This window comes from Scomber japonicus, chromosome 19 (genome assembly GCF_027409825.1).
Source record: "Scomber japonicus isolate fScoJap1 chromosome 19, fScoJap1.pri, whole genome shotgun sequence".
In the NCBI taxonomy this organism is placed as follows: Eukaryota; Metazoa; Chordata; class Actinopteri; order Scombriformes; family Scombridae; genus Scomber; species Scomber japonicus.
In genome coordinates, this window is record NC_070596.1 from 7,906,448 (window position 1) to 7,932,717 (window position 26,270).

The window sequence follows — 26,270 nt, forward strand, 5'->3', positions numbered from 1 at the left end:
CAAATACAGAATATTTCCCTTTAATCTCCAGGTTATAATTTGCAAACACAATTCCTGTGATCCCTGAGTTTCATCAAATCTGTCACCCTGAGCAGCAACACCCTTTTTGAAATAAATACCCAGCATCCAAGGCGCCTGCTGACTGATGAGCTCCTCATTCAGTCTCATTTTCCCTCTGTTGCTCTCTGGGATTGATGCTCACATAAAGTCATGAAAGGGGAGGGTGAAGCAATGCTCGCTGCCCATCCCCCCTCCTCCTCCATCCTGGCTTCTACATCCACTGCTGCAGAGAGGACCCATGATGGTGTCGCCCTCCCTCCCTCTCTGCCCCCAACACCTCCAACCAATCCCATTCCGGCTTTACCTAAGCCAAACAGAGCGCAGGTGTTGCCTGCAGCGTCCCTGCCTTCACCTACTGGGAAACACACGCACACACACACACACAGACACATGCACACACACACGAGTGTTTACATTGTTCTGTAAAAAGGCGATTCACTCGACACCGCGTGCTCGCATGTGCCTGCCTTTACTTTGACCAACAGGATTATGTAATTGAGGCCTAAATGATAAAATAAGACAAACCATGCAATAATATCTGGCACGTACAGCGTTGTGATGGCGTTGTAATGGCGTATAGGTGCGCAGAGGATTTCACTTTAAATTTCAGTCTGAGGCCCTTATATCAAAAAAAATGTTGCCATGTCATGAAAATGTTCTCACTAGCACAGCTACCAGTGATGCAGGGTGTGAAACTGCAGATATGGACTCCCACTAATACATATTCTCACCTCAGGCACAATATGGCACCAGACAAGGTGTTTTCTACTCAGCTACCCAAAAATCTGCTCCAACTACACAATTGCCCTGGTTTGTAAGTCACATAGTGTCTATCGTCACTATATTATCATATCATGTGACTTTCCTTCACAATTATGTTTGATTTAATGTTTTCATGCAAACTATAATGAACAAAATCAGTTGATAAAGCGTGCAGTCAAATCAAGCTCATTTTAATGTGACTCAACTGTGGATATATTTTTTATACAAATAGCTACTATGATATTTTTTCCAGCCATATCCTCCAGCGTTATACTACAGTCAGTATATATAGGCTACCATCAGTCAAAATAATATATTTAATAGTATATTGTTGGCTTCAGAGTGAATTTATATTTTAATAGTTCAGGCTCCACTGTGTGCCATGTGGGAGGCCTGTAGAGACATTTTCACCCTGCATCATATCATAGCAGAGGGTGTGTGTGTATGACTGGGGAGGAGATGGATGTGTATCTGTGGGGGTGGGGTTTGGGCCCAAAAATTTGCAGCAAAGCCCAAAATGATTGACTTGATCCTGATAGGATTGGAGAAATGTAAGGTTTCAGCAATCCTACAGCCAGAAAGAGAGACTTACAACAGAGAGAGAGAGAGTGAGAGAGAGTATGTGTGGATTTTTGTTAGTGAAATGTGAAACCAAATCAATAAACTGAGCCACAGATATTAAATGAGGCGAATCCTGCAGCATGGGCAGGGCACGTTAAATGATGAGAACGTGCAAGCTGAAGAAACGGCGGTAAACAAAAATGATGGATTAGACAGCTGGGCTTCATATGATCTGATTGGTCTGTGCCAGTCTTCGCTATGCAGGCCTGTCTCTCATTATCAGGACCACCAAACACTTGCACCCAGTTGACCCTGCTGGGAAGTGCGGGGCTGCGCCTCCATGTTCGGGCCTGCATCAGCACCACACACCGACACTGCTGGAGCGAAATAAATGAGTGTAAATGACTAAATGAGACACAGGACAGTCTAGTCTGCAGCGTCCAGGCTTACACAGGTTTGATCGCTGGCGCACTGCCAGGAAAGGGTAGATGATGATGAAAGGGCATTCACTGGTCGCTACTAGCTCGTACACAGATAATGCGGAATTTCTCGCAAGGCGGCCTTCTCCTGGCAACTTTCTCTCCTTGAATACAATCCGCCATTAATATGAACCAGGGCTGACAGCGGCTTGTTTAAGCGCTGGACCGCACCAGGTTAGAAAGGGTGTTTTACGCAACCGATTCCTTGCTCCATCAGAGGGGTGAGGCACTGCTGAAATCAGGGAATCCCACAGAGACGGAGTGATTATGTCCAATCACTTTATAATCAATAGCATTACAGTAGATTACAGACTATAATTAGCAAGGCGTGAGAAGCCAGTGTCTGCAGCATCCTCCTGCACAATAATCAACCAAAACTACAGTTGTGATGCAGCTCCAATGCAGCGCGGATTACTCCAGTAATATACACTGGTTGAGGGTAGAAAGGGCGTATGTGGGCTACGTTTGCCTCCAGGCTTTCTGCATCCTGCTGGACAAGGATGCCTAGATTTTCCCATCAGCAGGCTAATCGCTGCTTGTTAAGAGCCATTTTTTTTTCAGGTCTCGGCCGCTTTAAATACTATTGCGCATCCGCGCCGCAGGAGCCCAGTGAGACAAACCAGCCTCTGCAGGTTATCTCCAGCTCCCTCATCACACGACCGTGGTTTACAATAGGATACAATGGAGCACCAACAGCACCATCATCATCATTACCATCCAGCCATCCGCATCCTGTTAAAACACAAACACATCTGCGCGCACAGAGTAGAGCGCCGCAGCGGAACATCTAAACAAATTCTGAACATAATAATAATGATAATAATAATCTTACTTTCGCCGACCACCGCCTTTAATCCGATAGGTGCCATGATGCTGCTGAGTGTTGGACGGAGTGTTCACCCTCTGCTTCCTCCCTCTCTCTTTCTCTCTCTCTCTATCTCTCTCTCTCTCCTCTCTGTGTTCACCTCACATCGCTGCGGAGGAGCTTCCAGTAGGAAACGTCAGCACGTATCCTTCCGCATCATCCGAGCATTGGTGGTGTTGCACATATGGATACAACTGCGTCTTATTAGCCTATAAGAAGAATGTCTTAATTAGCCTTGTAATGACCGATCTTCATTAATAGCTCGTTTTTAAAGCCCCTAATCAATCCTTACACGCTATAATGAATACATTTCTTATGATATGTTAGAGCCACGTTTAATTAGTGTCTGTAGTATGTGTAGCATGTATGGTATGTGTCGCCTAGAGCAGGGAAGAGCCTATAACCTCTCTATAGGCTCTATGTGTTTGTGTTTGGTGCTATTTTATTGCATTTGGTGTAAATGTTGATATAATTTTTAATTGGGGAAGTGGGCTTAATGATGCATTATAGGCTATCATCTATGTAAGTGTCAATAAAAAAAGCTCCCACAGCCCAAGATGTTCCTTATTTTAGCTAAAAACCATCCAAAATTTAAAAACCCATTCATTTAGAAATATAAATAAGGCTCAAACGCACATTTGAGAATAACAAATATTTGGCCATTTAAAAAATGATATTAACAATTAATAGATAATTAAAGATAATATTATGGAATATTTACTGTTTATCAGCTGATACATTTAACCACGGTCAACATCAGTAGAGATCACTGCTGATCCTGTATTCATGTGGACTCCAGAAAGAGAACAACTAGTCTAATAAATGATTAATTCAGAACTCAGTGGCTGTCAAGACTTTATAAGATCATTATAAGACATCAGTCAGTGAGAATGTTGTACATATTTTAAGCCATTAAAGGTTGAATTACGGCCAATCCTCGGCCAATTTTAAGCAGAGCAGAAGAGGTGAGTAATTGGGTTTATATTACAGGTTTGCTGTGATGGAGGATGAGTGAGGTGGATAGTTTATATATGAAACAGCAGAGACATAAAGTGTCCACAGGGGGGCAGCATGTTTCTTTGTGCAGCATTTTTTTGAGTATCCAGGACAACAGTTTCACTCCAATGCAGAACTTCTAATGAAATTCAGATTATTTTGGTTTTTCAAAATAAGATTGTGAAAAAAAATAACTAAAAAGAAATTATTTTGAAATAAAAAGAATTGCAATAAGCCTGATTGGCTAATGGTGATATGTGAAAAGAAGGGGGTTTGGTGTGTTAAAATTCCACATCAATAAGTCAGGAGCTCAACACCAAATAAAATCACGCAGGCAGCACCCAAATAGCAGCACCCACATACGGAGTAGGTATGGAGTATTTTGTTACTTTACGCACCTCCTGGCCACACCCTTGGCAGCGCACACTGAACACGTTGGACCAGTGATGACTCCCAGAGGGTGTGTCCTGCAAGTGAGAACCAGGCCAGTGTTCTCCTGTTCTCCTCCTCCTCGTCCTCCTCCTCCTCACCGCCGTTTACTTGTCACCTCGCCTCAGTCCTCTCCTCCTCCTCTTTGGGGAAAGCGGGAGAAAAGACAGGAGCTGTGCGCCTCTCTGGAGGAAAAGTGAAGACCTTTTATTACCCCAGCGGCTCAGCTCGGATATTTGAAATTGCTGCACATATCACCAACTTCACCTGGAATAGTCTCTACAGTTTGGAACCAGCTCGGATATTTTGCAGGATCTTTGAAGCTTTCCTGTAACCATGGGGGACGTAGTTTCCTCTCACCTGGATGAGAACAGACGGGGGATGATTACAGGTGAGAGAGAAGTGACTGTCTGAGCTCATTTTGTTCAAATCTAAAGCAGCTCTGGAGTTTTTATACAACTTAAAAATATGTTTATTAAGTTTTTATATGTCCTCTTGTAGGGTTTCCAACACACTGCTATTACATAATTAATGAATAGGTTTATTATCCTTCTCATTACGCATTGTTCAGTGACTTTCCATTCTGTCAAACTACTTGTCTGGTTGTGTAAATCATCAAGAGTAAAAGCATTCATTCAGCATGTCTGCAAGTCTTCAAATGTCTTCAATTCGCTTTAACAAAAGCCAGGTGTTAAAATCCAGCAAATTATTTCAGATTCCAGTCAGGCTTTATTGCAATTTGAGAAATTGTGTCTTTCAAAATAAGATTCACAGCCTACAGTATAAAAAAACTTTCTTATCTGTTGGACTACTTTAGATAAACTAAACTGCCTTTACACTGATCTGTCAGCATGCTGATCCATACTGAAACCTCACTGCATGATTTAATCTACAAAAACACATGAAACTGAACTGATACCTGCTTTACCTTTACAGCAAGTGTCACTGTTCTTTGTTACATTGTACAAAAAAAAGTATATTTCTATCAGTGCATTGTTGCTGTGCTCTACTTGAAGAGTTCCCCCCTGAATCCTTCTTTTGCTGCAGGCCTATTTCTCAAAGATAATAAGTAGGTTTCCCAAAGGGGAGCATGTTTGTGTAAGTTTGGGACTGACTGCTATTTAAGTCTCAGATTGCTCCGAGCCTCCCCACTGTGAACTGCGCAGGTCTGTGTGATTATTTCTGTGTGGCGTGGGAGCAGAGGAACACAGGCTGGAATACTTGGATCAGTGGATGTTTCCTAAAAAGATCAGATTCTGCTTTGCTAGAAGTAGTTAGAAGAAGAAGAGAGAAAAAAACAGCTCAGGAAAGGGGAGACTTGCTTGTTTTTATGTTTACGCTGGTGGTTAGATCCTCGAGACTCAGGCTTTCCAGAAACTTGTGTCAGAGTTATTTAAGGTTCGGTTAAGATGTTCTTTCAGTGTTGTAAGTGTGTTTGTGTGTATATGCTGGCATGCGTTTTTGCATGTGGAAGTCAAACCACAACACACACACACACACACATACACACTCACACACACACACACACACACACACACACACACACACACACACACACACACACACACGTTTGCTAAAGTCACTTCTTGAGTATTTACATAGACTTACAGTCATTTCCTGGAGTCTTACCCTAACCTTAACCTTAACCACTAACCCAAAAACTCAGTTTAACCACACAGGGATATTTCTTTCGTCCCCAATTGCACAAGTTGCCCCATATCAACTGGTCTTAAGTCTGGTTTGTGTCCCTGCAAGTGACTCACGTTGTAGTCACACATCACAAACACCCACACACCCAAACACCATGTTTTTGAGTGTCAGATGTTGACATAATCTCAGAAAATCAGACAAATAATCCTGTTTGCAGCTGCTTCTTTACATCAGATGTGTATCTAAAGAGGCTTAGTCAATTAAATGATGATTTGATCAACACAAAATGAATCAACATCAGTTTTTATGAATAACTGACCATATATGTCACTTATTAAAGACAAATGTGGCGATTTTGCTGAATGTTTTATATTGAATCTTTGAGTTCTGGACTATTGGTTGGAACAAAACAACAAGGAATGTGAGGATGTGACTCACTTTTCTAGGAAGCTGTGTCATTTAACCATTTTTCACAACTTTTTGACCTTTTATGGACTAAACAAGTAGCTGAATTTAAAAAATAGTGATGAATTCATAGATAATACATAGATACTGACGCAGGCCTACTGTACCAATATCTTAAGTCATTCTCTGTGGGGGAGTGGAGAAGCCTCCAAAAATGAAGCTGCACGACAATCTTGCAGATTTAGGATAAGCTGAGAAGAAGCTGTAAACAAACAAGACACATGTTAAGTATGGAAGTTAACTCAAGTGACATAATCCCGTCTCAAAAAGTCTGCTTACTCACTTTTCTCAGCCTTCAACTGCATCTCACATGAGTGGATCTGACTCAGGTGTCATCACTTGACCTTAAATGTCAAGTGTTGACAAAGGGTGTTGTCTTATCAGGATTGTGTTGGAGATATATTAATGTTGCTGCCATTCTGATACAATGCAGCAATGACACATGCAGGTTTATGCTGTATTATCGCTGCGGATGGCGACACTAACTTCTCGTCATTTTGGGGTTTCAGTCAGATTAACTTAAATCGTGCAATGTTTTCTGCTTGTGAGTCAGGCTGAGAAAAAGATAAAGGGGATAATATGTGAAACTGCAGAAGTAGAAGCAGGTCGTAACTTGTCACAGGGTTAATACTGTAGCTGTGAAACTGCTGTCTCGTCTCACACACACACGCCCTCTCCCTCTATTGTCCCTACCTCCCCCTCTCTGTGTGGAATCTCTGCTGTTTTCTTCTTCTTTTCCACTCAGCCTTTCTTTTTGCTTTGGGAGTCTTGTTTGGAGTAGGTACCTCCCAACAAGGTGATTGCTTCATTCTTGCTGCCTTAGCACATTCTCACAAAATGATCACGTACACACACTACATGACATAACATTCATCTGCTCATAATTACTTTTAGCCTAAAGGGAGACATATATTTTTATTATATATTGTCTACACTTTCAAATATGTGTTTCTCAAATGTGTGTGTAGGGACTGAGCCATGCAGACAACACAAGCCTGCATCATTGTCACAATTACATTTGATTTATTAACTGAAAAGCTCATTTTATACATTTGGGAAAGACCCCAGAGCACCCCCCCACCCTCCTTACAGCTGTTGCCATGCAGTTTTCCCACTTTTCTTGTCAGCTTGTGTATTTTGGACTATGCTCACAGGGATATACAGCGTCCATCAAAACACTTAAACAAGAGCTGCATAGTCCGCCCCCCCTCTACTAGCTCACATCTCTCCCACTATCATCTGTAATTCTGTGGGTTTGTTTCATCAGTCTTTCTGAGGAGCTGGGACACGTTTCTGGGGTTTTCTTTACATAATTATAAATAATTGTGATAGTTAGAATTAGAGCCCGACCGACATATCAGTCAACCGATATTATCGGCCGATAATGGCCTGTCACAGATATATTGGTATCACTGTTTATTCCATCTGATATTTTTTATTAAAGATATAAATAGGCCACATCTGATATATATTTAATCATTTTTCCTAATTCATGTTTATTAATTTCCTATTGAAGTTTACTGTTTCAGTGCACTAATGTCATTTTATAAAAAAAATGTTTTTCTTAAACTGTTAAATATAATGGCCAACAAGTGTTTGATAACCACATTAAAAAAGTGTGTATTTATTCTGTATATATAAGATTATCAGCCAATATATCAATATCGGAATTTCTTTACTCCCTAATATCGGTATCGGCATCAGACCCACACATCCAGTAATGGTCGAACTCTTAGAATTCAAACTTATTATCATTTTAAACAACACAAAATGGCCGAAACTGAGCAGTAATTTGCTAGTGTCACAAATGACTGACACTAGCAAATTGCTAATAGTCAGTAATGGAGACTTGACAGAAAACAAGGAGACAGAGAAATGAGGAATGACATGTAAAGGTCTCCTGCCTGATGCAAAACAGAGACGTTAAGGTTCATGGTTGGTGTCTTAACCCCTTAACCACCAAGATGCTGCACACAGAAATACCTCTATTCCTTCTTTCATCATACCATTTTTATATAGCCAGCACATTTAGATTCTATGTGTATGCAAATTTTACCTATGCCATTTAATGTTAGTTCGTAATTGCATGAGAAAATGTGAAATAACCGCCACTGGATATGTTCTCACACGTATGAGTGCAGGTGTGAGTGTTATCTCCATCGACATCTGTACATATGTGGGATCATGTAGGGAGTGAGTGTATTCAGTAATTTCAGGTGGTTGAGAGTCAGGGTGGGAGGTTCACCTCATTGATAGACTACTGGATGAGAAAGATAGAAAACAGGATAGTATAGAAAACAGGCCTCAGAGTGTATAGAGGAATAAGCTAACTGAGAAAAACAGGAGAGAAAGATGAATTTTGGCATGCCTATATAGTTAAGTATGTATTTAAGGAGTGGTCTTTGTTTCCAAACTCTACTTTCTCAGTGTGCTGACTTTGGCATGGGAAGACGACCAATGGAAAGTACCGACTCTGTGCACGTTTGGAACGGAGGCCTCGTTATCCAGCACGTATCTGATGGAAATTTACACAGGATAGAAAAAAAAGTGTATCCAGAATCAGATAAACACATAAAACAAACAAGAAGGCAAAATGATTGAAATGAGAAATTAGACAAAGGATTTAATCTGACAATCTAAAATACTCATTATTCAATACTCACACACATTTTGGTCGGAACCAGAAATGATTGAGGTTTGACCCCCCCCAGCCTTACTAAATAGTGGATTTACAGGAGGACAAAAATGGGTCTGAGTCTCGTCAGTCATCCATCCCATCCTGGTATGAAACTGATGATGTTTTTTAATAAATCCACATGTCCCTGTCCCACCTCCTCCACATTCTCTCCCTGTCTATCCTGTCCTGTCAGCTCTTTCCTTCCTGCTCTCCCACCGCAGGCTGGCTCCCTCCTTCCTGTGTTGTACCTTCCATAAACAGATCATAGTCAACACTGTCTGCTGCTGACAGAGCCAAACATTCTGATTAGCTTGCTGACGTACTCTTTCTCCAGCACTGGAACGTGGGAAACCCCTACGTCCCCTCCAGCAGGTTTCTTGGACAGTTAACTGGATGCTGCTTGCAGGCAAAGAAATTGCTGAGTCAAGCTGCAGAAAGGATGATACAAAGGAGGATGCTGCTCTCATTTAGAACAAACCCTACAGCTGGCAATTATTCAAATGTTTCAGTTAATTGATTCATCTTTAAAATATATGAAAATAATGAAAAATATCTTTGACAATTTCTCAGAGCGTAATGTGACATCTTCACATTTTTCTCAATATTCATCTTATAATGAGACACTTTTGAGACTCACGTTGAATGTGTCTTATGTGATGAGCAACAATTTGATTGAATAGTGCAGCTGTAAAAACATGGAGTCTTATTTCACTCTGTGTCAACATGATACATTCAATAAAGAGCTGGAACAAGATGATACTGTCAGATAGTGTGGAATAAGCTTACTTTAACAGCCTTAAGGGGGAAAAAAGGGGGAACGCTGGATGTTATTTGGTTAAGGATGGTTAAGGATCATATTCTCAATAGTATATTATGTAGGAAGTGAAAGATCTGTTAATTTGGCCATGACTGATTTTATAGTGCACCTGTATCAACACATCTGACAGAAGTTTTTTTTTTTAACCTTTATTTATTTAGGGGAAATTTACTGAGACCATTGCTTTCCTTTCCAGGAACACCCTGATCACATTCACACACTTACACACATTCACACCTGGAAGCTGCCCAGTACAACCACAGTCCACTGGAGCAGGTGGGGTTAAGAGTGTTGCTCAAAGGCAAATCAGTGGTGGTAATGAGGGAGGGACAAGAGCTGCTTCTTCACTTTACCCCACCCAGATTCATCCTACCGGTCCGGGGGGATTAAACCAGCAACCTTCCAATCACAAGCTGGCTTCTCTAACCTTAAGGCTACCACTGCTACTGTAAAAAGGGCTATTTGTCATTTGAAATGTTTCAAATCGAATGCTGATACAATAATTAGATTTCAGTAGCAATACCAAAATATAATTAGAAATATGATAAAAAAATTAAATACTAGCGTTCCGTGGCTGACTGTTGTTGATCTGCGTGCTACAGAAACACTTCAATTGGTACTAAATAGCACAAAGTTTCAATGCTCAGCCTTAGAAGTAGGTCAGAAATGACATTTTAAGCCAGAGAATATCCAGAAGTCTCACAGTAATTTCATTCAAATGTCTTTTGAGTGTTATATACTTCAACTATGCAAAAGCTTTCCATTTTCCTGTGAAAGAGCTGCTTAGAACAGCCATTACATACAGCACAGTGTGAATTATACTGATAATACATGCTAGACATCTCTCCGCTGAGTGCTGCACACCAGTCACTATCTTTCATTTACAAAAGCTCCACTTTACATTTTATTGTATGGCGCTTTTCATAAAGAGCTGATAGCAGCAGTGAAGCTTTGTGGCCTCATCAGTTTATCTTCAGAGGAGAACATCGGCTCCACATCAACACTTAGCTAATATTTAACAAAGACATTTAAACTGCTGTATGGATCCGTTTTGTAAAGATGGTGGAATTATCCTGAGACAGAAGTTGATATCAGCTGCTCTGCAATTGGGATTCATTAAAAATCTTGATCTTTTCTGACTTGTGTTGCATTTTATTAGAGATTTCTTTATTAGTGTTTACTGCACTGCATGATGGTGTAGTTTTTTTTTAACCATAAATATATTACAGTATGTACCTTTAAACACAAATGTTATGCATTGTAATAAGACTGACTTTTCACTCTGCTGCATCTTCAATAAAAGTGCTGTAGAACTATAATATTGTGTAGTTTGGACGGTTCCTGACATTGCGTCTCTGTCTGTGTCTCCTCCTGCAGCTCGGACCAGAGATGTGATGAAGCAGTTCAGCGAGGTGTACGAGCAGCAGTACGCCGTCGCCCTCTTCAACAGCGTCCGCTTCGAGATAGAAGGTGGAGGAGGGCCGCAGTCGCAGCTGCTACACAGAAAGGCAAGTTCAGTGTCTTTGGGCCTGCTGAGTGGACAGAACTATAAAAAACCCATCATCAAACTACAAAGAAAGAAAATGTGTTTCTTCTCCATCATGCAAGATTTTTTAAATTTGTGGAATATATTTGTTGTGGTATCTTGGAAGTGGATATTGAGGGATAATTGTAGTTGATTACAGCTTGGTTGTTTCATTGATTTTGATTATGATAACAATGCCCTCACCGCAACTAATTGCTGAGGCCTGGCAACACAGGAAGTGGCGACAAGAGGATCTAACAGGGCAACAAACACAAGCACTCAGATCATAAGATGAGTCAACACTTCATCCAGATTAAGCCCAAAATGGCAAAAATGTTACTACTCTTACCCAGAAAGTACAAGAACACACATAACTATGACACGACAGGTCAAAGTTGAACCAGGATGCTTGTCAGTACATCTGATAGATGTTTAGTTTTTACACTTTTACAGTTTGTAGCCAACAATTAACTTGCTGAGTACAGTTTTATTATTACAGATTATACTAATTAGGTTGTAATAAACCATGTCACCAAATGTCCATCCATAAGAAACTTTTTTTTTTGGAGATTACACTAGAGAGATGACAGGAAACCAGGGTAGACAGAAGTGAGGAACAACACGCATTAAAAAGTCTCCATCTGGATTTGAACCAGGGTCGTTTACAGTTCACGGTCAGATCCGTAACCTCGAGGCCACCAGACATCCCTAACTTGTCTAATTTGACTGTTTGCAGCTTCCTTTTTGCCATCTTAACAGGATGTTTTGCTATCTAATAAGAACAAATCGACACCGGCTCGTTCGTAGCTGAATGATTTGCGCACATCGGTTTGGGCTTCGTCAGGTCAACAGAGCCGTTATACTCGATGCTTGAATGAGCTCATTCTCAGGAGAGTCTATGTACCAGTACGTTACCTAACGAGCGCCCTGCAGTTTAGTTTTTGTATTCATCTCATCTTTTTGGTCAGTGAACGTACTGAAGGTCTCACTTTTGTCTATGTTTTCAATCAGCGGAGGGAAAGTGGAGCACATTTCACACATGAACAGAGATGCTGTTTGGAATCCTGTTCTAGCAGTTCATCTCCTTTCTGTATGGAGGACAGCTGCTCATGTGACACAAACACACAAAACAAAACGCACATGGGAACCAACATGGTGCAAACACACATAGACACTTTATTGGTATGAACTGTAATATGCAGTGTGTGAACAGTCCAATGTAGTTTTTGGATGTTCAAAGTTGTAAACTTTATATTTAGGGTCATTTTTATCAGTTTGCATCTGGAGTAGAAATACACAGTAATACACAATAGCACATAAATCTATCAAAAAGCAAACACTGCAGTTTAACCACATAATCTGCACTTCATTTGCATTTTACTCTTATTTCCTGTTTATTTCTGTCCTGGAAACATTTCTGTGCTGTGTGCATTGCAATAAGACTCCACTGACCCTGTTATTCACTGACACAAAATCCACAATTTAACATTTTCAGGCCAACAAACAGCAGCCAGCCTGCCTTCTGAACACAAGCGCCTCTTTATGTTTGAGCCCTGCTGCCGGCCTCCCCGCGCTCCTTCTTTCCTTCCTCTGTGTGGTCAGAGTTACAGGATTATTTGATATAAGACAGGAAATCTGAAAACAAAGTGGGTGGTGTGTATCCTTGTATAAACACTTGTGTTTAGGGGTACAAAAAAGAAAATCTCCACCCTCACACATTTGGAAACACAAAGTCAGCTTCAAGACTTTGGAATAGTCAAACTCAACTTCCTTTACCTCTTTCTGTTGTGCTCTGATGATAATACAGTAATGTGATGTTAAAAACTGACTTTTGATTTTTCAGGACCCACTGGCAGGCCGGTCAATCTTCTCAGGAAGTCTGTTTCAGTACCTGGAGGAGAATCGTAAGTGGAGGAATCGCTTTGTGTTCGTGCCAAACAGCTACACCATCAGCCTGTATGAGAGCAAAGCAGTGAGTATACTTAAGACTAAACTGCTGTTTATTTAAGTGATTTGGACACTTGTGTTAAAACTGTTGGGTGTGTTTTTTCTGTCTGTCTAACAGGCACATGAACGGAGCCTGCACCCGAAACTAGCCATCAACTGTGCTGGGTACAGGGCCCTGACCTCCATGGATGAGTACATGGAGCTGATAAATACCAGTCTGCCTGGTAGGAAAGAGACAGAAACATTAACACATAATAATGATGCTGGATATATGACAATACATGACAAAACTATGGCTAAAAATACTGTATAGTCAGTCTATAATAGTTTTACTTATTAATCAGTTGAGTTTCAACTTCAATCTGTTATTTAATATGAGATTTTCTTATATATGTGATATATAGTGATATCAGCGGTATATGTAGTTACTATTTATCTGAATTATAGTGTAAATAATTTGCTGTGCATTTATTTATATATATTTCTTGCTCTTTGTTTGAATTTTTATATTGTTTTTTTTTCTTTATATTTATATCTCAGTACAAATGTATACAATCAATCAATCAGTCAATCAATCAATCAATTGATTTGGATATGATGGATGTGTAAAATCAAATCAGACAAACTGAAAATGGACAAAATCTTTCATTGTTTAACTTTACATTTAAAAAAAATCTAATGATAATTAAGTATTATTTATTCTTTGTCCTAATGATTAAAACACTTTGTAAATCTTACTTCTAACCCTAACCCAACAAAAAGTTGAATGTTTCTCATTCTCACTCATGTCATGTGACTTCTTTTAGGTATCAAGGCCAAAGTGGGAAATAATCCATTCATCAAGTTTCCCTATCAGTTCCCCCTCATCCTGTGGCACCCGTACGCCCGCCACCACTACTTCTGCGTGACGACTGAGAAGGAGCAGAAGAAGTGGCATGCCGTGCTGCAGGACTGCGTCAGACACAGTAACAACGGTAACGACACACACACACACACACACACACACACACACACACACACACACACGCACACACACACGCACACAGTATAAACATCTCATACTAAAGTAAAGGTGAAGCAGTGAAAGCACTAGAAAAGATCTATTAAAGGGATTCAGATTATTTATTGAAAACGGTGAGTAGAGTACATACAGCAGTCTCTCTGTCTCTCTCTGTGCTCCACCTTTGTTGATGGCTCATTGAGGGTGTGTTTGTGTGTGTGTGTGTGTGTGTGTGTGTGTGTGTGCGTGCGTGTGTGCGTGTGTGTGTGTGTGTGTGAAGCCTTTACATGCCATCTGAGTGAGCTGGTTAACCTGTGATTGTGAGACGGTGCAGGAATAAGGTCTATTTGTTTTTTTTATTTGTATCTGCTTGGTTACAGTGTGATATCTTGTCATTGGATCAAAGCTATAAATGTTACATCTCATACAGCCTGTCAGAATCCTCAACACTCTGATAGCAGGTGGGGACTTTATTTACTCAACCGCAGTGAGAACCAGAGTTTCATTTTAGACAGGTGGGACTGGCTTTTCTTCTATTTTCCTGTTAAATATTTGACAATATTTAGTGAAAAGCTTATTGTTTTCTAATTTGATGTTTGCTGTTAGTGCAAACACAACCTTTTCTCTGTTTGTTTCCCAATAAAAACCTTCCAGCTGTTCCCAGAGTATAACCTCCTCTAGTGCTGAAGTCATCAGCCTATTTATTCATCAGTCGCCAAAAAATTAATCCTTAATCAATTAGTTATTTATTAAAAGGAAAATGTTCTCTGGTCACACTCTGATTTCCCCCTATTTAAATAATTGCAAATCAAATATAGCTTCTTAGACACTGAGGCATTCTAATACAAGTCATCAGTATAGTGATGTCACAACACATCTGGATATGGGTGCTTGTAGCTTGCAGTAGCTACAAAAATACATTGAAAAAGAGAAAAGACTCAAGCTTATCATATAATAATAATATAATACACTTTATTCATAGATCACTTTCTAAATCCAAGTTAGAAAGTACTTTACAAGGCAGCAACATACACAAATCATTTTGAGTTATAGGTTTTAAAAGAGGACATAAAGACAATTTGATGAGTAATGACATATCTATCTAAAGCTTGAGTAGTGTAGCAGTATCAAGTTGCTGCTTTTCCCTTTTATTTGATTTTTACTGGATGTTTCCCACCTTTGTTTGTATATGGACGCCACAATGATTTGACTTCTTGCCTTTATTTGTTGAGTTGATGGTATTTTAGAGGATGCCGTTGTGCATTTTGCATGTGTTTTTGCACATTAGCAGAGAGTTTGTTCTATGTGGGTGGAGAGCTACTTTTGATCTGCTGTCGAGGTTTCTCTGTATGAGGGCGTGACTCATGTCATTGTGTCGAGAGACAGAAAGGCAGAGACACGCCAGAGGACGTGAAAAACATAATGTCATCCATTTTTTTGTCGTGTTGTCAATACCGCACCTCTCTGGCTCGGCTTCTGCGTGGAATAATCGGGTGGTTCAAATGATCGGCCTGCTTTCAGACTTTGTTTGCCATGAGGCGTGCTGACGTCAAATGATACTCTTTTAATTGGCAGGTAGATCTAAATTCGTAATTTGCAGGGAGTCCACGTGCAGCCTTCATCTGAAAAGACTCGAGTTACATTTTCTTGTGGTTACCTGCATGCGTGTACGTGGATGTGATCTCACATTCAGTTTGTTTTATCTAGACGTGACAAAGGGAAGTTGGGGAAGTTGAAATAAAAACACAAAGCTGTTTTCAGAGATTCAGTGATAGTAAAAAGGCAGCTGTGGTTGGACGTGATTGGGCTTGTTTGGATCCTTCTAGCTGCAAAGTCAGGTGGTGTTGTTGGAAAATGAAGATCAAGTGGAGATTATTTATTAAGATCCAACATAAAGTTTTAATTTCCAAAAACGTTCAGGCAATGTGGAGATTTACTAGCTATTTTTATCTTTTCTATGACGGGAACCTTTGAATTTAAGATCCATAATATTACATGCGTTTTTAAATAAATCCACATTTATGTTGCTAAAGTACAAATAACCTTCCCCACATGTCACATGGCACCTAATAATACCTCTCCACATTATTATTAATACATATATAACTTTTTGAAAGGATAATAAGCATATATTTATCAATAACTTTAGCCTAAATGAATTCAAACACATGATTTTATTCCATTTTAAGGAAACAATACAAAGATAAGGCATCACCTCAGCTGACCCTACTTTTCAAGCACATACAATACATACGCAAGCATGAGGTCCAGCATACCTGTGGGCGCGCACACGCACATAATTATAATGCCGTTTGTGTTGTTAGTGCTTTTATGTTTCAACAGCTTTCCTCGCAAGGGAGCTAATTTATGGCTAAAGTATATGTAATTGTGCTTCAAGTGATTGTTAGGGTGGATCACCTTCCACAGGGAGTCATTGGAGGCATCAAGTCAGCTGCATCAGCTCTGCACCCTGCCACCGTGTCAAACCTTCGAAAATCCTGACTCGTGAATGGCACAACAATACTTCATGCCATGTATCAAATGAAACAACACGCTGGCTCCAAGCTTTATCGACAGGCTGCCAAAGTTGTTCGACCTGATTCGGGCTTGTTTTTCGCTTAGACAACTATTATGCCAACCAACTGTGCTGCATGAATTCAAAGACTGCTGCTTAACCACATGTGACAAAGCTAGCAGCTGTATGTCATCAGTGTTAGTATGAAAACATTCAGTGCAAGCCCAAAAAAGTCAGAAGAGAAACCAGATGTTGCATGTCTTTATTTTAGGTGATTTTTGGCCATAAGCAGCAAAGGAGCAAATTAATTAGAGACCAAATATCAACTTTAGTGCAAACGTTTCTTGATTTTTTAGTCTCTGTCTATATCCAGTCGAACTCATCCATAACCTCCCAACACCACCTGTTCCGGCACGCTCAGTAAACGCTTCCGTACATTCCAGTTGTGAAGGCTGAACTCCAGGAAGATGTTGTAAGTAAAGGTTAACTACGTAGCTCTCACTGTGGATTGGAATTCATGCTTCACGGCCTGTGTTGACACGCCTAGTCTCACCTCTGTCATGTTGGTATGTTGAGGAGAACCAGAACCGGTAGAAGACTTTTCCTGGGGGGTGGGGGGTGATAAATGCTTTTACAGCCTGACCTCTGCCCTCTCTGCGGCTCCTTTAGCTAACTGGAAACACACTTTTACACTTAGTTTAAATGATACTATTTCCACTAGGGCAGATTTGAAAGAGTTTATCTTCAAGTATGCCTGAATAATGCTTTTTCCATATCAAATTGCTAACAGAAATGTTGTCCGAGCCATCTTAGGCTTCACACATAGTTCCCTAATGCAAAATAATACATTTCTTAATAGTGAAAATAACCACTGTATTCAGCTCTCACATAAAGAATAACCCGGTTGCAGCACAGAAGCTTCATGCAAAGCAGTTCCTAGGCTGAGTGCAGACTGTTCAGCTGATAAGTTCAGTCTATTTGAATGTACTCAAGCGCCTATTCTTTTGTCCTTAAAAGTTCACCAATAAAATGATCAGCCGGTGCTTTGCATCCCCTCAACAGCATCATTTGCAAAGCGTCCTGTTAATCAGCTCAGTTGCATGTGATCTCATTGTACCAGAAGCTGCAGCTCATCTGACTGGTCCACCTGTAAGTCTGAATGCACGGAACAGAATTAAATGCTAGCGGACATTATGTTGCTGAAAGGGAAAGTCAGAGGCTGAATTACAAGTGCACAACCCAACGAAGCCAAATATAGAAGTACAGAGTGAATACAGTTGAGTTGCGATGTGGGACTGGGCAATATGGACAGAATCAAATATCACAATATTTTTGACCAAATACCTCGATATTGATATTTTGATAATATTGTAGGGACAAAATATTTACTAAATGAGATTTTTTTTTTAAATCGTCACTAATGTGGATATAATGACTAAGTGCAGATAATTGATAATTGTCTGATAAGCTCAGAAAATTACATTTTTACTGTAAAACAGCTTTTAAAAGCAGGAAATGACAACACTCATCCCATATCACGATTTGACAATATTCAAAATCTAAGACGATATCTATAAAAAATCACGATATCGATATAATATCGATTCATTGCTCAGTCCTATTGCTATGTTGTGGTTAAAGTTAGACTCATCAAATAAACATGAGAAAGTATAAAGCTTAAAGATCAGTTTCTTAAGTGTGTAAATATGAATTGCAAACAGTTCTGATCACTGATTTATCGTTTAAGTCATCATTTATCAAGCAAAACATACCAGCTTCTCAAATTTTCACATTTTTTCCTTGTTTCTAGGATTATAAATTGAATACATTTGGGTTTTGAACAGTTGGACGGACAAAACAAGCCATTTTCAGATGTCGCTTTGGCCTCTTAGAAGTTATTTCACTAAATATCTAATCAATGTGTTCTCAGTAGATAGGATGAATTAATCAACAATGAAAACAATCATTAGTTGCAACACTAATGATGCCTCCAGTTGTTGCTATTAGGCCAGCAGGCAGCAGTCTGATGCTGTAGGCCATCACATTAGTAGTCAGAGCCGGCCCCGAGCTGCTGCTGCTGGGCCACCAGAGAGCCATCAATCACGGCAGGCTCTCCACCCCCACAGCCTTTAAAACCCAGCCACCAACCCTCTGCTCTGATCCGCAGACCTCAGAGTAATTCCACTCGGCAAGAGGAGACCTGCGATGTGCGCATTTGAAGGACGATAAAAGAACGTTGCAGTCCAGGTTTATGACTCGTCTGCAGCAGAGCGGCGTGCTGCTCAGATATGAATCAAAATGCTGACGCTTATGTTCTCTGTTGACAGACGGTGTATTATCCAATACACAAAATAAACCAATACAGGGTGTCCAGCATCTCATCTGCTATTCTGCTGCTACTGGAGGCAGGCATCTGTTAAAATGGGACTTATTTAGTCATGTGTTGTGATGTCTGTGGCGGATGCTATGTGTCCATGTGTGTTTATTGTTCTGTGGGTTTGGCTGCTTCCATAGGGTTGCACCATATGGGGAAACCCTACTCATGCGTGACGATAGGAGAAGCGGCAGCAGTGTTTGAAAGAAGTGTCTCAAACCTGCCTCAACGTGAAAGCAGGTGTCCCGCAGTTTAAAGCGCCATCACTCTGTATTTGACATCCGAATGCTTAATAGGTTTTAAAATGCCAAATTTATACAATTCAGACAAACATACACGAACATTTGTAGATAGGTAGTGAAGGCCTGGGAACTCGTCCCCAGCTGCTGCTAAAAAATCCCACCAACCAGAGCGTTGTGAGCAAGGCAGGGAGGGAAATGCCTCGAATAAAGAGACCGTGGTAAGTGCTGCCACATGTTCTATTTATACACAGTGCACGCACACACACATACACACACACACACACACACACACACACACACACACACACACACACACACACACACACACACACATACATACACACACACACACAGGGCAGAGAAACTGTAATCTGTTCCTTGATCTGGCTCGGTTCAGACACATGGAGAATGTGTGGCGGTTTACAGGCCTGGCAGGATGTCAAAAAATATTTTCCTTTTTCGGCGGGTACCAAGAGGAAATTTCTCTTCAAGAATGTAGAAGAATTCACTTAGAGGCATTTCACTCTGGTGGTGCTGATCTGTCCCTGGCTCCAGTTTATATCCTGTAAGATTTGGAATGACTGATTAGGTTTTCAAATGCTGCCACCTTCAGTCACTTTTCACTGCGTTTGACCTCCAGATGATGACTGGTCACCTGCCAACATGGTTGATGTCTTTGTGGTTATTTTCCCACTGCGTCTCTAACTTTAGTGTCCAGTGAATTCTCATGGACGCTTGCGCCAAGACAAGCTAACACCCGACCCCTCCGCCTGTCAGCGCAGGGTTAGCCAGCCGAGAGCAGAGACGGCTTCCTGTCTGGCCTCACTCCTTGGTCACTTCCTGTCTTTGTCAGCCTCCTCTGAGTCACGGACTTACAGTCGCAGACAAAACAACTGGGTAGACACTCAGGGAAAAGACACGCAAATGCACACTGATGCTTGTGCATGACAAAGCTCACAGAGAGCAGATGATCAGTGAGGCATGCTGTGGGTAAATCATCCATTCACCTTTTATTCCTTTAATCTGCTACCCCAGGAAATGTTTCTGTCATCATTCTGTTTCATCTCTCAGGAATCAGCCTCATAAAAAAAAGCAAGAGCGGATGCTGCAATGTTCAGAACAGCCTTGTTGTAAAGCTTCTGTTTTTGGTTACACTGCCCATTTTTCAATTTTCCTTTTGTCTTTTGTGCTTTTGTTTGTCTGAAAGCCTGCTTGGCCCACAGATGGGAGTACAAAAGTTGTGTTTTGACACAAGCTTTAAAAGAAGTGCAGAGATGTAACTTCTTCTCCCTCTTTGGGCACATTTTCAGCATGTTATAAGCAGCACATGTTATGAGATGACAGTGGTTGCAATGCCTGTTCTAATTAATTCATATAGGACAGTGTATGTACATTTAAATGGTAAGTGGACTGCATTTGTATATCACCTTTCTCGTCTTTTAACCATTCAAAGCACTTTTACACTACAAGCCCCATTCACACACACACACACACACACATTCATAGGCTGATGGCAGACTGCCATGCAAAGTGCCTGCTCATCAGGAGGCTCTAATGCAATCGCACACACATTCACACACCGATTGCACAGCCTTCGGGAGCAATTTGGGGTTTCAGTATCTTACTTAAGGAAACTTCGACATGCGGGCTGGAATTAAGCCAGGAATGGAGCTGCCGATCATCCGATTAGTGGCGCTAGCTCCTGAACCACAGCTGCCCTCTTACTAAAATTAAGGGTCTGAATAGTTCCTCCACTATAGTAAAGTGGAAATATTTAAGTAGAAGTTATTAACAGTAACAGCTTTGGCGTTTAAGTGTAGCAAAAAGCTGCAGCAGAAGCTTTTTAAAGAGGGCATCGCTGCTATTGTTGAAGTTGCAATGAAAGAATGATGCTATTTCAATAAGGGCTCAGTTGAAAAAAGAGCAAATATATCCTTTAATTACAAATGTGTGCGTCAGAAGGATTGCCCTTTGTTGCTGCAGTCTTTTTTATTTAAAGGACAGGACCGCTCTGAAGGACAAACAGCTAATTATAGAGATGCTTTATTCCATACACCTGTTTATACTCTTTTGTGAGGTCATACATCTGTGAGTATGCTGTGCTGAGACCTTGAGAGACGGAGAGAGCCAGCTCCCGACTTTAGCTACTGATGTATTTTCATCGTATAAACCCAACCGCGTGACCACGTGAGAAGAACCAACTTCCTGAAAACACTTTGTCGCATGTCGAGTGCTTTCAGAGCAGCTTCCATTGTCCTGTCAGCTGGGAGGGGTGGTAACCATAGCAACCGCATGTGACATCTGTCCTCCAACAAGACATCTTCCTGTTTTTTGAGGGATGACACAGTATGCATGTGTTGTCCAGCGCCCCAGGAACTGCTACTGAATTCATACTGCCCACCCATACTGTCCCACAGATGTTTCCATAACATGATGACGCAGATGTTGTGGAAACAGCTTCAGCAGAAGCCAATGAAAGTTCAAGGCAATACTGTGTAAATCATACCAAGATAAATTCTATTAAGTCTATGCAAAGTATTCAGAAAACTTACTTTAATACAAAGCAATCATCAAATACCACCAAAAAAAATGTATCCCACCATCCTCTCTTGAAAGATGGGAGAAGAGGGTCTTGTTTCTTTAATGTTACTAAGCATCTACTTTTCTTTTTCTTGCACCACACAGGTCTGTCAGAGAGCAATACCGTTCAGACGCCAGCCTTCACGGATGCTGTGAGACTGTACAGACAAGACAAGGGACACTACGGGACCTGGGAGATGATGTGTGGAGCGCCCCCACAGGTGGGACATAGTCACGGTCTCTTTGGTTAATCACAGGACAGATGGTTTGTAATTCATACCAGGTTGACAATGCCAATGTCATATAATTGTATATTGTGTTATCGATATCATGCTCAGTGAAGTTTATGGAAGATCACCAGAGAATCTGATGGGTTGTCACACCACCAACCCTAATTTGAAAAACATGAATGATAAATCTGTTGTGTGGTGATCAGTTGTTTGATAAGCTTTTTCCTCAGACGACATTTTGAAATGCCACAGTTGGAAAAGCACAAGTGTAACATATGAGATAACAAAGGTTGAATTCCATGTAACATTGTCCTTCCTGGTATGATGCACGCTGGCTCAGTGACACAGTGCCGTCATGGCTAGAATAAAGGTGAATCATCATCAGAGTTGTTAGTTACACCTGTGCTTTCTCTGACATGTCAAAATGTTTTCTTTAACCCTTACACACTGTTCATATTCTGACTCATAATTAGTCTCTATACCAGTTCACATTCATAAATTCCCCATCAGTCGTCATTGATAAATAGTTACTTAATACTTCTTTTTGATTAATCTTATGGAAAAAACACATTGCTGGTTGTTTGATGGCAGAATCCTGGAAATGTTTGGCATAACGAGTTAGTGAGGAGTGCCTGAATGCACCATTAGTATCGGATCTTATTTTGAGAGGTTGAGCCAAGCCTGCAGGTTCTCAGAAGGACCCACATTCATGATCCACATCCCTCAGAAGATCCAGGCTCTGATAGAGTTTATGTTTCCCTCCTGGGAGGTGGACTGACAATGGGGATACTGTGACTCAAATTGCATGTTTGCCGCAGGTGACAATTTAAAGAGATTTTCAGGAACAATTTCATAACAGTCCTTGTGAGTACATGTCCAAAGTTCATTTCAACCTCTTGAGAGGTCAAATGATGGATGACACGCAGAGAAAACCTTTTTCTAAGCAACTTTAGCTCTAACAATCACAAGCACACACCCTCACCTCCCACTACAGAGAATGCATTGACACACAACCTTTAAAAGAGACTGTCAGTAACACAACCCCACCCCTCAACATACCAGCATATATACACAAGGACACACACACACACACACACACACACACACCTAGATACTTTTGATTGGAGTCTCCCCTCTGAATAAGTTCCTTTGAGACTCCTGAGAGCTTCAGAGTCATTCTGTGTGTTTATAATGGTCACCTTTTCCTACTTAATGCCTGTGCTTCCTGTTTACATCCCAGTTTCTCTCTTTCATCTGCTCCTGTTACATTAGGAATAGTAGCCCAACCCAAATTGGCAAGTACACATAGTCTATAAAGACACTGTTTGATCTCCAAACATTGTGCTTTTCTTTATGTAATGAATAAAGTTAGCTGGAGAAGATGACGGATGTTCTTAGTACTTTTTGGAAGAATATGCAGGGTATTTCATGCCAAAGTAAAGTATTTTTCCATTTTCTGGACGCTCTCTTTTAGACATTCCTGTGGGATTTTTATTTATTGTGTCACCATTGAGGAGAAACTTATTATAAGCAGCAGATGACTGGTAGTACATGGATATAACCTTAATGAGCAGAGCAGAAAGTAAAAACAGCACTAAATATGGAATAAGAAATTAGCAGTCATAGCTGATACTATCCTCTATTTATAACTCTATTTATAGTTTCTATTTATAGAGGTTTTCAATGAGCCAATAAGAAATACTGCAATCCCCCCCCCAAAAAAATAGCAAGACCAAATCAGCCCATAATGCCCATAATCTTCAAACATGAGTATTTATGTTTCAACACTATTAACAGCATGGAAGCAGCATAGTGCATCTGCCAAACAATAACCAAATGCTAAAGAGCTGTGGCGCCACAAGAAGTAACAAATACACAATAAATGTCAATGGAAAAACAGCACATTGGTCGACAGTAGCAGCATACAAGCAGAAGTTAACAGCCAGTAAACAAAACATGGAACACAATCAAATAGGCCTTTTTGACATTTTGACAGGAAAATCACAGATGGAAGTGATCAAAATTAATGACTCAGGGTTTCCCGCAGAAAATGTGTTAGTTAAGATGGTGGGGAGCAGTGTATGTGTGTGTGTGTGTGTGTGTGTGTGTGGAGGGGGGGGGTATGTTAATGGAGTGGACAAAATATTAGGAACACCATTCAATATAATGCACCCTAATACACCACAATCACTTAATAATGAACATAAAGCAGAATTGTCACTTTCTTGTCAAAAAATGTATAAGTTTCATAAATGTAGAATTTATAGCAGAGCTGCTGTATTGGATTAAATTAGATTGCACAGGTTAAGCCATTGAGTCTATTTTATATAGTTAACTTATTCTCTGAACTATATTTTATAGTAATCACAAGTATTATACAGTTAAGTACACAGTTAAGTCACTCTCTCTCTCTCCAGGTCTGTTGAATGAGAAACATCTGAGTGACTTAAAATAAAATAAAAAAGCGTAGCACCGCAGCATTTTACACATTGTGCCGCTAATATTACCTGTTTAGTTTGAGCAGCCAGTTAGCCTGAGACGTGTTACTATAGTAACGTCACAGTTACCTGTCTGAGGATTAACGTTGTTAATGTTGACATCACATGGCGCTGTTTGCATTAGCTGAGCAGGTTCTGCCTCAGATGATGTAGATTTATGTTTTAACCAGCGGTCTGTGTTTGTTTCCTTAAACTTAATATCACTGTTAGCTTGTCCGTGTTATGCTAGCGGGAGGTACAGAGAGCTACAGGTGTGTTCAGGGTCGAATACCTGGTCGCAATACCTGCAATCCCACGCTGAAATTCAGACCCTACACACACATATATACATTCTATTTTTTAATTTTTTTTTTTAGGTGTGTGTTGCTTAGGTGGCTGCCTAAGCTGTAAAGTGATGTGGGATACCCTGTGACTGCTGAAATCCATTTAGGGGCTTCAGTTTCATCATTAATTAGAAATACCAGTGCTTTCTTACTAAGATGAATAAAATTGTCCACTGTGAAAAAGACATATTAACTTAATAGTTTACTGATGTTACCTGTTCAGATGTCTCTTGTTATAGCATACGCCAAATTTATGTTTAACTCATGTTGACCGTGCAACTTTTGTCCTACCGAGTCAAAATGAACTGTTTATAAAGGATAAGGTATAAATTCTCACCCAATTCTGTGTTAGATCTTTTTACCTAACTTCATTCCAACGTATAACCACAGGTTTTACACATAGTTTTGGAAATTATAGTTAGTAGGCTTCATTTAAATTAAATTATACCTCATTTTTGAGTTAACGCCTCTTGTCATCAGTTCAATTTTGAACCGGGGGCGTCAATTTTGAAGTGTTTCCATATCAAAATTCCTCCTTCCTTTTACTGATGACTCAACTTGATTTTGATCAACCAGCTTACTGCACCCATCATGGAAATCCTCACTTGACCTTGTTGAGGGTTACAGGGGATAAAACCAGTAGGCAGGGAACATTCACAGAAAGACAGCTGAAAGGATCAACACAAATAATTTCTTCCACTAAACAGTTCTGGAGCAACAAGGTCAGACTGTTTAGCAAATTCTACATTAGAAAAACATGGTTTATAAAGGTTTTATGGGTTTATTAAGTGTTTACAGCAGAAATACAGCAGTTTTAAACAAGCAGAGCAACAAACCTAAGCCGTAAACAAGGCAGCGATGCTTTAAATCCACAAAGTTTCGTGTGCTTGAACAAATAACAGTGTACCTGTTGTTTGCCAGGCCTCTTCTGTTCGTCCCTGTGGAAAAATAAATGATGCTTTTGTTATAGTCGTTCATTACCCAGCAACATGTTTCCCCAAATATTTAGTTTAGCTTAGTTAAAGCCTCGTGGAGGTGCACAGGAGGTCTAAATAAAGGAGTGCTTAAATTTAAGTGTGTGTGTCTGTGTGAGCTGTGAGGGCAGTGCCTCTAAAAGCAGCCTTCCTGCCTCTCTGTATCCAACTTTGTATCATCTCAATCGCCCCACTGTATTCACACAGGAAGGAGAGGCTGCACATTTTTTTAAAGGATTATTTTTGTTTTTCTTTGGGTGGAGGATATTAGTTGTTTTTTTGGACTACGCTAATAGTGTAG

General features: G+C 40.4%; 1 protein-coding gene across 1 annotated transcript in view; it reads left to right on the forward strand.

Moving 5' to 3' along the window:
- Positions 1–4,339: 4,339 nt before the first annotated feature.
- Positions 4,340–26,270, forward strand: part of niban2a (niban apoptosis regulator 2a) — a 28,407-nt gene continuing 6,476 nt past the window's right edge. The window contains exons 1-6 of the mRNA XM_053339416.1: positions 4,340–4,543; positions 11,139–11,269; positions 13,130–13,258; positions 13,352–13,457; positions 14,040–14,207; positions 22,050–22,165. Of these exons, the coding sequence (XP_053195391.1) occupies positions 4,489–4,543; positions 11,139–11,269; positions 13,130–13,258; positions 13,352–13,457; positions 14,040–14,207; positions 22,050–22,165 (705 nt within the window). The 5' untranslated portion in view covers positions 4,340–4,488. The remainder of the gene's footprint in view (positions 4,544–11,138; positions 11,270–13,129; positions 13,259–13,351; positions 13,458–14,039; positions 14,208–22,049; positions 22,166–26,270) is intronic.